This window comes from Trichosurus vulpecula, chromosome 8 (genome assembly GCF_011100635.1).
Source record: "Trichosurus vulpecula isolate mTriVul1 chromosome 8, mTriVul1.pri, whole genome shotgun sequence".
Classification (NCBI taxonomy): Eukaryota; Metazoa; Chordata; class Mammalia; order Diprotodontia; family Phalangeridae; genus Trichosurus; species Trichosurus vulpecula.
The window spans coordinates 248,607,696-248,620,387 of NC_050580.1; the positions used below are offsets into that span (position 1 = coordinate 248,607,696).

At 39.0% G+C, this 12,692-nt stretch overlaps 1 protein-coding gene across 2 annotated transcripts in view; it reads right to left on the reverse strand.

The window, feature by feature from the left end:
- GALC (galactosylceramidase) overlaps positions 1–12,692 on the reverse strand; it is a 71,672-nt gene that overhangs the window by 14,328 nt on the left and 44,652 nt on the right. For both annotated transcript variants that reach the window (XM_036736341.1, XM_036736343.1), the window contains exons 11-14: positions 12,146–12,235; positions 10,771–10,863; positions 9,256–9,400; positions 5,868–6,048 (exon numbers count right to left, since the gene is read on the reverse strand). In XM_036736341.1, coding sequence (XP_036592236.1) covers positions 5,868–6,048; positions 9,256–9,400; positions 10,771–10,863; positions 12,146–12,235 — 509 coding nt within the window. The remainder of the gene's footprint in view (positions 1–5,867; positions 6,049–9,255; positions 9,401–10,770; positions 10,864–12,145; positions 12,236–12,692) is intronic.

Genomic DNA, 12,692 nt, shown 5'->3' on the forward strand with positions numbered 1-12,692 from the left:
GGGGAAGGCAGGGCAATTGGAGTTAATCAACTTGCCCAAAGTCACACAGCTAGTAAGTGTGTCAGGTGTCTGAGGCTGGATTTGATCCTGATTCCAGGGCCGGTGCTGTACTCACGATGCCACCTAGCTGCCCCCAAGAATATATGTTTTTTTAAATGATAAAAATCAAAAGGAAGCCAAATTCAAGGTAGTTTTATAAAAAAAAAAAACAATATTGGCCCTGGAAATCAGATGATGAAATATAGCCTCTACCTCTGAGCAGAGAGTTGGGGGGACGACTGGGCTAAATACTGGTTATGCTGTCAGACATGATCACTGTTTGGGGTACTTTTGCTTCATTGTTTTTCTCCTTTACAAAGAAGGGTTCAATTTTGAGGTGGGAGGCGGGGCAGAGGGAATCAGAGAAGGGGGTAAGAAATGTTGTCAAATGATACTAAAAAGAAGACCTCAATGAAACTTATCCCTAAAAAGATAATAAATTTTTAACCAATCTGGAATAACTATAGCTTTCACAATGAACTCTCCCTGGGTTTATTTTATACCGTCCAGGGGCAACGACATGGTTGCAATTTGCTTTATTCAATTCTGTGTGAGGAATAACCAAAAACCGAATTATATTATGTCTGAAATTAATTCATACACTATTCAGTGACTAACAATCCCTCCAAATTGTGAGGTGGAGGGCAGGCAGGTGACATTTTTGTAATAAAATCCTGAGTAAGCTGGACAAGAATGAAAGTGGGGAACTAGAATTAAGTAGGAGTTTCTTTAGCTCTCAGAATCTCTCTTTACTGATGATCTCAGATTAACAGAGAAATATTTATTAAGCTCCCATCATATCCCAGGTAGGTGGGGGCTGGCACTGCTATCATTCATGCTTTGGAAATGACTATTCTATTTAAAGGAAAATAAAACTAAGGCGGCATCTTGAAACTGAAATTGCAAGAACATCACCTCAACATTACAATAAATGATCAGAGGAAGAGAGCGCTTTACAGAAAAGCCAATGGCCCACATCTACATTCACAGAATAAGGAGACTAGACTAGATAAACTCTAGGGTTCCTTTTAGCTCTATTTCAGCTCTAAGGCTTTCTACAACTCTGCGACAAAAACAATCTTAGTTTTCACAATTACAAGTATATTCACAAGGATAAAAAATTTCTCTTTGCTATGTAACCTGTAAACCTACTGGGAAGAAACCATATTTACTCAACTATGCACTCCATACTCCCTACGTCATTCCTGCTACTCAGATAATGTTTTAAAGGACCACAAGTAACATAGGCAGCACAATAAACTCATTTTTCTATTTAAATGGAGAGAGACCTTACAAATTTTTTCTGCCTCACATATCACAACCCATAATAAGTGATTCTGGATTCAGCACTTATCAGGAAATTTTATAGATAATGGATGAAATAGAAGAGAGTGCAGTTCACTCTTCCACAGCCATAATTCCTCTGTAGTGCTGACGAAAGCAAAAGAAAAAAATATATATCAGCCAATAAACTAAGTAAATTTGATACTCAGGCTGCTGAGTTCAGATACATGCAAGGAAAGGCAATCAGATTGGTTGCCAATCTGATTACAGTCAATGACTGCTAACAAGATGGAAAGTTTTATATGGCTTCAGTTAAAGTTACTTGGAGGGCTAAAATTACTCTGTTGGTACTCCATGAAAGCTAAACAAGAGAGGGCGACAGTCTGAGGCAAAATGAAGCACTTTACAACTGGTGGCACTATTTCTGTACTTTTCTAGAAAATGAGGTCTGATCTACTTAAGAAGAACCGCAAATAAGCACCCTAAACTTCCTTCTCCATCCAACAATTTTTAAAATTAGTCTTTTTTTCTTTACCAGCCTAGGCCATCCTTAGCAAGTAAGCAATAAAATCAACAGTCCTTCCTAATTGTCTTGTAGAAAATTTTTTTTTTCCTTTAAAGAAAGCCTGAGTCCCCTACCTTGACCAGGCTAGTAGTGGAGGGGGTACAGGCCCCAATTTACTCTATTTAGCAGAGGAGCTTTGACCTACTCCATTTCCAACCTCCTTCGGCAGCCTGATGGCCCCACCTCCTAGAGGCTTACCGCATTGGTCCTGGACTTAGTATATACACCCCAATTGGCTTTAGCCCACTACAACTCAGAATTCCCAAGCTTGAGAGCTCCATTGGCCTTTGTCTCCCTAGTAGAAGACATTAAAGGTATGCAATAGCACATGCCAGCCTCTGTAGAAATTCTTACACATCACAGGCATGTGGCACTTTGGAGGGCCTTCTGAAGGTATTCAGGATACTGAATGGGTGACATTTGGATGGCATAAATATGTTGTCTGGCCTGCAGTAAACTGTAACCTACCTAAATCAAATCAATAATTACTTACTGAGAACCTCCTATTTGCTCTGCTGGGTGCAAATGAGATAGACATAAATATAACACAGTGCCTCAGCCCTCCCTCAGCGAGTTTGCCGCCTGAAATGATTATCGGACAGAGGGCTAAGCTGGGAGGAAATCAGTGTGGGATTGAGTTTGGAAAAGGCTTCACGGGAGAGGTGGGATGTAACCCACACCTTGACAAGAAAACCATTTACGTAATGGGAGAGAAATGATAATGGTATTCAAAGCAAGGACAATGGCAGGAAAAAAGCACAGACCCATAAATGAATAATGGCCTATGCAGGAGGTAGAACCGTGTGACTCGAGGAGAGCAGGGAAGCTGGGGGAAATCTGGCAAGGGCCCATCTCAGTGACAGTCTTGAAGTCCAAGAACAGGAACTTAAGAGTTGATATGGTTGGCGATGAAGAGTCACTGTACGCTCCTGGGCAGGAAAGCGATATGATGAAAGTAATATTTTAGAGAGAACAATATGACAACAACTGGAGGTAGAAGCAGCTCAAGGCACGAAGGCTATTTTGGAGCATTAAAATGTAATCTATGCTTTCAGGTTCCTCTGTGTGTAGAGATATTAGGACATAGATCATGGAATGTGGGAAGGGATCTGACAATTCAGCCTCTTTATCATTCAGATAAGCAAACTATTATTTCTACTTTGAAAAGCTACTGTGTAAAGTAATGGCTAAATGTTCCTACATATTTTATAAATGTTGTGGACTACAACTAATAAAGTAGAGGTGTGAAAAAACCAGAATTGGCTGCTGTAAGATCCTGAGTTCTCCATTTAATACTAGAAGTGGACTGATGATCACTTTCAAAACTATCATAGAGGGGTGCACAGGTTGGGATGATGGACTAGAATCAGGGGTGGGGAACCTGCAGCCTCGAGGCCACATGGCCGTGAGGTTGTAGGTTCCCCACCCCTGTAGGTCTCTAAGATCTCTTCCAATACTATGATTATATCATCACAGGTTTAAATACATTTAGGATAAGCAACTCCTAGTTGTCAGGAATCATGCTGGTACAAAAGAAATAACCCCTGACCAAGGTAAAGAAATCTGGGATTCTAGTTCCAGCCCTGACAATTTAGCTAGAGGTCTTCAACAGTTTAGCTAGCCTCTCTGGGCCTTAACTCCCTCATATAAAAGAGGAAGAAAGCTGGCTTAGATGTGCCCTAACGCCCCATCTCTTGCCTGGACTACTATAATAACCTCTTCACTGGTCTTAATGTCCTCAGTCTCCCTTTCTGATTCATCCTTTGCAGATTCTCTAAGCTGCAGCTGACCATGTAATTCCTGTGGTCACAAATCTTCAGCAGTGCCATACTGCGAAGAAGGTCACAAGCTTCTTAGCCTGCCATTTAATCCAACCATTTGGCTCCAACCCACCCTTCCAGCCTGACTTCCCGTTACTTCCCTTTATGTACTCTACACAGAAACCAAATTTCCTTATCTTGTTCTGCCCCCTTCTGCCTCTGTGTATTTGTGCAGTATAAATCCATGGCTAAAATACACTCCCACAATGCCTGAAACAGCACATTTCATGTGCAATCATTTTAACACAAAGATGCAGTCCTTTCAATAGCGCTGAAATCCTACTCTGGTGCTCTGTTGTGACGCAGAGGTGAACCTACAGCGGTGGAGGATCTGTGGCCTCAAGGCCACACGTGAACCTCTCAGTCCTCAGGTGTGGGCCTTTGACTGAATCCAAACTTCACAGAACAAATCTTTTTGTTAAGGGGATTTGTTCTATGAAGTTTGAATTCAGTCAAAGGGTCGTACTTGAGGACCGAGACGGCCACATGTGGCCTCGAGGGTGCAAGTTCTCCACTCCTCTCCTAGACTCCCAAAAGCTATGGCAGCTGGACCTCGAGTTCCAGAAGCTTCTACTCTAGCTGGGAGAGCTTCAAGTACAGTGATAAACTGTATGTCATCCAAGGATTAGCCTAGTTGATTAGACCATCCATCAGCTACAGTCAGCACTTACATGGCAAAACACTGTACATATCCAGTGTTCCAAAAGCCAGAATGCAATTTGAAAGCTTCTTCAGCTTTACTATCTCTTTTGACCCCCCAATAACCCTTTGAGGTGGGTGCCCTTATTGTCAAGGACTGGCAACCAGCACAGCTAGCTGGTTTTCCTGACTCCAGGGTCAGCCCTCAATCCATTGCACCACCTAGCAACTACACAAAGCTGCTGTTTAATAAATGGTTATTAAATGGAAGGTTCCTCTCAGTTATGACGTTATTATTCCAAATAGTAGGCACTTAATAGTTTTCATCTGAAGAGAAGAAACAAGTGTAGGACTATGTAATAAGCTCTTTATTTAAAAAAAGGCTGAGTCTTTGGATCAAATCAGTCACCTCAAATTGGATTCTTTTCCCAACCTGGAAACAATAGCTTTTAATTCACTGTTTTAGAAGTTTGTACTATTTTAGATAAACAATCTCAATTTTTTTTTGGCATAACTCTTAACTTACTTCAACTGCCTAGCTACTCCCGGCACCTAGCTTGGTCCTTGGCACAAATAAGTACTTAAAAAATGCTTGCTGGCTGGCTGGCTGACGGACTTGTTATTGGTGTATGGCACAGGGCTTGGCCCTAGGCACACGAAGGTGAAAGATCAGACCCTCCTCTCCCTCGAAGAGCTTAAAGTGCCAGGAGGGCTGAGACATGGACGTGTGCGTATCAAAATCCAAGGCAGAACCATCCTATCCCTTTCATGTGGAAACACCGGCGACCGCAGAGGAGTAAACGCTGGTGTCAAGTTTTAACCTATACTTCCTCACTTTTTACACTACATCTCTCTGATCTGATATTGTAATAGGTAGAAAAGACAACACTTGACTCGATGGGATGGGTAAAACTGAGTTGTAATACCTAGCCAACTATAAAAGCTGTTTTTGCCTCTTACTAATGCCACCTACTGGACAAGGACAGTATTTCACCTTAAATTTCACAACAGGAATTATCAATACAATCCTAAAATTCATCCAGCAGGTGGCAATCTAAGACCAACAGCTACAAAAAGTGATTTACAGAATCTAAAACGTGTAACTTGTGAGCACCTAAAAGCTCATTGTCAAGTGAATCAGAAGTTACATTTCATTCTAGGATTTGTTCATTTTCACATTCAAGTTAAATGCTCCTATCTCGTCGAACTGAAGGATGAGTAGGCACGACAGTATCCTCTCCCTCCTCAAAAAAGGAGGGATTTGCAATTTTGTCATCAGAGAATGAAAGGAGGGGAGAACTCAGAGATCCTAAAGACTCTCTAATTGAACTTCCTCATTTCATAAATGAGGTAACTGATGTCCAGAGAAGGAAATGTAGTTTGCCAAAAGTGATGAGAATACAAATCTATGAAACAGATATTTAGCAACCACTACATAGTACCACAAGACTGACTGTTGGAATTGCCACAGAATGGACCACAGAGATAACAAACCAGTTCCTGTAGCCCAATTTACTTACCAGTTATAATCTCCTATAATACTGATTGTCTGATATGCATCAAAGGCCCAAGTGACAGGTCGCTGAGTGACCACTTGGCGTAAGGTGAAGGCATGGTCCGCTGAGCATTGGGCATTGGTGAAGTACTCAAATACTCCTGTCTGATCAGCAAAATTTGGAGCTTCACTAAAAGGTGGATTACCTGTTTTGAAAATAAGAAATCGTCGTTTTGTTTACAATATTAAATACTTTGGATTTATAATTCTAGTCATTCATGGAGCAGCTTTTAAAAAAATTTTCAGCTAAAATAAACAAATCATGCATATATACACTTGGACAAATATATACATGTACATGTCTACGTGTGTGCACGCACGTATGTCTACACACACAAATTGGCCAGGGCTTAATATTCCGTGTCAACAAAGAAATAGCAATTATTATCTTCTATATAATGAATTAAACATATTAAACATTGTATAACAATTTTAGCCTATTTTGGGAAATCGCCCATTCTTTTCCTTTGCTAGGAGACCATCACTGCAACTTGTTTCTAATGTCCTTTGAACGTACTTCTCATAGTTCTTTTCCTCGCAAAAATTTTAGGTTTCATTATATGATGTACAGAAGGACCATAAAGAAACCAAAACAGCTGGAACTTTGGTATCTGGTATTCCTGAAAACAAATATAATTTAGTTTTTGTCTCAAGGTCCATCCATATCCACAGTATCATCTTTATTGTTAAATAAGAGCCTCTCATACTTGCTGAAAGCTAGTTCTAACAACAATATCTCACACTGATTTATGTGGAAATTTTTATTTGTCAGTCTTCACATTCATGACTTTATTTGAGTCTCATAGCCAATACTATAAGATGGTTTCGGGGATTACTTATGATTTCTAACTTTCATAGCTTTAATAGCTAATTAATGACAGCATCACTTTACAGACACACAGTATCTATGATGACTAACTTCGGTACACTTGGCTCCTCTCAGCAAGCAAAGTTCTAAGAAAGCTCCAAAGGACTCATGATGGAAAGAGCTGTCCAAATCCAGAGAAAGAACTATGGAGTCTGAATGCAGATTGAGGCAAACTATTCGCTCTCTTTTTTTCCTTCTTTTTTGGTTTTGTTTCTTCTTTCTCATGATTCATTCCACTGGTTATAATTCTTCTTTACAACCTGACTATTGTGAAAATAAGTTTAATGTGAAGGTATATACAGAACCTATATCAGATTGCATGCTGTTGGGGGGGGAGGGGACGGGGGAAGGAGAGGGAGGGGGAGACAATTTGGAACTCAAAAACTTGTGGAAATGAGTGCTGTAAACTAAAAATAAAAAATATATTTAAAAAAATAATATATCAGTTCTAGAGCTGATGTCTCAGAATAACCTCATGGCTTCAGAGGTGAGAGTAAAAACGGCTTCTGGCACAGCAGAACTTTTACGACAAGTTAAATTTCTGCATAAAAAATCTGGGTTAATGGATTCTTCCAAAGAGATTAAAAGCCACTTTTAGAATGTTAATCTAATCAGGCTGCTTCTGAGGGAATTGTTCAACAGCAACCACCAGGCTTCCCTGAGCATTTGTGGACATCACAGCTGGGCTTCCATCTTGATGTAAACCATTTTAGAACTAAGGGCATCCTGGACAAAGAGTCCAAAGGGTACAGAATTTCTCCTGATGGCCTCACAACAGCACTCAGGTATATAACTTCAGTACTGTCTGGCCTCTTCATTCTCACTCACCCCATATATCCAAATCTTGTCCTTTGTACTTTGTTTGTTTTTCTTTCTTTCATTAATTTATTTTAGACTTAAATACACAATAAGAAAAGGAAAAGAAACATATAAACTTAAATACAAAATAAGATAAGAAAAAAAGTATTGCCACATGCACAGCAGAATGTAAGAGAGGATTCAAAATACACAGCAATAAATTTCCATTTCAAGAAAGAATATAATAAATATTATACACTGTGTTCAGAGCTGTGTATCTTTCCTTTGCTTCCTTGTAAGTTTTCTTTTGTTCTCTGTTATGCACTTTTTACTTTGTTCTTTTTCCCCCCTTCCTACCCTGCCTCCCCTAAGAAGGCTACAGTTAAGTGCAGATACACACACAAACACACACACCCACACACACCCACACACTCCCACACACACTAGACCTATACACACAAACATGTGTGTATATACATATACATATACTTAGATATTTACAATCATACTCATATACAGACATATCCATTCATATGCGTCTATGTAAGACTATACTATACTTACTGTCCTCTGTTTCTCTGAGGGTGGATACCCTCTTCCTTGATAAGTCCAAGTCTTCCCGTACTTTTCTAAGCCCACCAGCTCATCAATTCCTACACCACAGCAATATTCCCACCTTATACTGTCTAGCCTTTCTACTTTCACAGTACTCTCCCACGCATCCTTTCTCTCTGTTCACCTGGCCAATGTCCTTGGGTTGCAGCCCTCACCTCCTCTAGCCTGGAATATTACAACTGTCTTCTAATTGGTCTCCCCACCTTCTGTCCCTCTTCCTGCAATCCACCATCAACTCAGATGCCCGAGTGATCTTCCTAAAGTGTAGAACTGACCATGTCTCATCCCTACTTAATACACTCCAGTGGCTCCCTATTAACTCCAGCATCAAATATAAAATCCTTCATTTAGCATCTAAATCTTTGTGTAACCTGGACCTTTTCTCCCTTTCACTTTCTTAGACTTCACTCCCCTTCTCACGTTCTACACTCCAGCTACACTGGCCTCTTAGCTATTTTCTTCCCATTCAGTACTCCATGTCCCTTCTACCTGTGTTTCTAAATTAGCCATTTCCTTGCACCTGCAGTGTTCTCCTTTCTTAGCTCTGACTCTTAGTTTCCCTGGCTTTCACTCCGTTACATCCCGCCTAGGATAGAAAATCTTCCTAGTCCTTCCAGTGTGGGAGTGCTCTCCCCTCTGAGATGAACTACTCTTTAGAGATCTCGTACACAATGTCTCCCCATTACAGCGTGAGCTCCATGAGGGCAGAGATTGTTTTTAATCTTTCACTGCGTCCTCGGCACATTGAGCACCATGCCTGGCACATGAATAAATACTTTTCGACTGATTTATTGCCAGTGACGGTAGGCAAGTCCATGAGATCCCCTGACCATAAAATCCATGTCTCATCTAGTCAAACGTATTCAAAGCTAAGAAGGTTGGAAGTCTTCAATAAAGGCTTAAAGTCAACTTTACTCTTGTAAAGAGATTAAAAGAAAAAAACCTAGAGGATTAACCCATTTATGATTGAGATTTTACATTGATTTCATGATGAAAACAAACTGGTGCACAGCATCTGATTTAATTCTAAAAATAAATACTATATTAAGATTTTTTTGAAAAAAAGACTTACGAATATTGAAATCATCTTTATAGCTAGATGGAAATGGCTGTGATTCTGGAGGAATAGGATAACTGCCTTTCTGACCTGTAGTGATGGTTGTTAAAGTATATACTTCATCTACACCCAATTTTAATGTGACTGTGCCATTAGTAATCTGAAAGGAAAAGGGAAAACAATGATTAAGTCCAAAGGGACTTATGCCGACAGGTTGAAATCAGAAAAGGCTTCAGGGGTCTCTCGGAGAACTTTAGCAAGAACTTCCTAAGTGGCTCGAAGAATCAAACATGTTACCATAGGAAACTGTAGCGCTTCTTTTCCTAAGAAGATCTGGGAAGAGCACAGAAAACCATCAGACAGTTATTTTTCAGAGCAGACAAAAGAGAATCCTGCCTCAAGGAAGTAGAAGAAAGTGGCTGTGACTCAATGAAAATAATAAATCACAAAGCACTCTATTCACAGCCACTCTGTAAGGAGATGGTAGTAAAAAAATATTCACCTGATTTGACAATTAAGAAAGAAAGTGAAACTCGTAAGGGGGAAATGACTTGGCCAAGGTGAAATCACAATCTTCTGACACCAAGTCTGGTGTTCTTTTTTCTGTAGAATATTCTCAGTGTTGTGTGCGTGTGTATCTATGTGTGTCTGTGAATGTGTGTATAGATGTTCTCTGTCCCTCCTGCCTTCTTTCCCTCCCTGCCCCGCCTTCCCTCTCCCTTCCTCTTCTCCCTCCTACTTTGTATGTTTTCTGTTCCTCCTTCCTCTCACTCTCTCTGTAGGTTCTGCCTCTCCTTGCCTTGTTTCATCTCCCTTCTCTCCTCCTCTCTTCCTATCCTTCTCTCTCCTTCGCCGCCCTTCTCCTTCCCCCTTCCCCTTCTACTTATTTTATAACCATATCTATGTTTATGACTCCACTAAGGTGGAAAAGAACATAAAATGCTATTGTTTACTCAGAATTTGTTAACTTAAATATTTCATACTTATCATAGTACATAAGTTTTAGGTCAGATTTATGATAGTTGTGTTTTTATATGTTATATGTACATTGGAGTACATTGGGTCTCTTTTTAAAATAAATGCACAAAAATAATTTATGTCCATTTTATAGGACCTGGAGCAAAATTTTACTGTTTTAAAGTAGAGAGGTTTACAGTTTTCCTAGCTTGGCTTTTATAATAAATTATTAGTCATAGCTATAATTTCATGCCAAATCCCTGGTTTAGAACACAAACCCTGATTAAGACATTGCTACCATGGAAAAACAATCTATTTTATGACAATTCACTTTACAAGCTTGTTTCCAGGCATACGCTATGTCAAAGTGAAGACGTTACACACGACATTTTACATGCATTATTAAGACTAATAACTAACAGAATCAAATTTCATCAACAGAGAAAGCAGATGAGATTCAAAAAGACAAAATGGTCTTTTGCTTGGAATGGACAGAACACAAAGCTATTGACTCAAAGGCCTGTTTTGCCTTGAAAAGAGTTTTGCTCTCTATAAAATGTGTCTAATTCCTACCTTTAAAGGAGGTAGTTGTTTGAATAAGACAGAGCTATTCCCAGCTTTGCTCCTGAGTTTGGTATACCATACCTGTAGTGTTCTTAATTTTTTCTGGGAAGAGAAAAGCATAAAAAAAAGGTAACAGTTTTTCTTAGGCTACGCCAGCCTTAGAATTTCCAAAACCAGCAACAACAAAAGGTAGACAATGCCAAAACATGCTAAATTTACCAACCCCCTTCAACTATGAGAGGAAAATATAAGGTTTTCTTTTCTCCACTGGATTCCTTCCCAACTTCTGAAAAGACAACGCTGATCCCCTAAAGGCAGAGTCAAAGCAGTGGCTGTAAAAGGTACGATTTGATGTAACCACTTTTCATCAGTATTATACAGACAGTTGAGATTCACTGAAATGCTAGACTTTGTTTGGGGTGCTAAGATTTCAATGTCTGTCTCAGAGGGCTTCTGCAAATAAAGCAACATGTTTTGACAACAGTGAGTATGGAAGAGTTCATTTAACTCAGTTTGAATCTGTGACCGTAGCACATAAGTAATTTTTTTTCTATCTTTAAGCCAGAAAGAAACGTGGGGAGGGATAAGGTACAACTCTATTATTTGAATGTTGCTGCTTATAAGGAGTCCGGGTTATTTCATTTTCTATAGAAACAATATGAAATTCTAGCTATCTCTGAAAAAGTCAAGATCAAGGTTAAAAGCATTTCATTCATAGAAGTTTCATGCATAGTTCTATTTAGTACAAGCAGGCTTTTAAATTCTGATTAACCAAGGGTTTGCTGATGCCAGCAGCCATGCAAGCTAGTTATGCAAAGGTGTGTGTTTATGAAATCCAATGACGTAGTTAGTCCTCTTCCCTTTCTAACCTCCTGCTTCATACTTCTCCATTTTAATAGCAACACATATATATTAATTTAGAAAAAACAGGTTAGATTAGGGGGCAAAAAACCTAGAATAGAATATTTAGTACCTTGTTACAATGCCCATGTAAAAAATCTCAGTTCTAAGGTGTTATATGTGCTTCACTGAAGCTCCTGTAGAAAAAGTCAGAATCTGAGAAACACTGGTTTCTTCATTGTGTAGAACCTGCAGTAATCCTGTCTCTTCTTATGTACAAAGTTCTCAGGATAACCTTTATGAATGGGTTCATACTAAGCAACTAATGACTATTACAAAAAACTTCAAAGCACATGACCTTGTAGTTCTTCTGGAATTACAAAAAAGACAAGTCTGTCTTCACTAAGCTTCTCTGCAAGATGGCTAATATTATTAATGTTAGATAATGAATAATCTCTGGTATATTTGTCCTGTTACTACATGTATACATACACACACACACACACACACACACACACATATATATATATATATATATACTTACAAAGGAGCCCTTAAAAGAGAAACTTGCTGCTTGTTCAGATACTATGAATAAAGGAAGAGGTGGCCTTATGCATTTTGAATGGTCATGAGTCTGGAAAGAAAAACAAACAATCCCAAATAAGATCTAAATTAGCTACATGTCCCTTGTTTAAAAAAAAAAAAAGAACAGTACTGACATTTGTGTAGCACTTTAAGGCTTATGTTTTACATACTTTATTCCACTTGATCTTTACAACATTATGCAAGTGAGGCACTATAACTAGTAGTAATTCCATTTTACAGATGAGAAAACTGTGGCTTAGGAGCTAAATGGCTTGCCTATGGTCCCACAATTAGTCAATGTCAAATATAGATTACTCGACTACAATTCTAGCCCTATTTCTACTACACCAAACTGTCTTTACTGCTATACTTTAAAAAGAAAAAGGAGTGGGGAGAAATATTTAAATATTAATTGCTCCAAATCTTAGGATGTCACAAAATTAGCTGTCCAAAATAAATTCACTTGAAAAACATATTTCATTAATCTCCCATTGAGTTATGTCTAC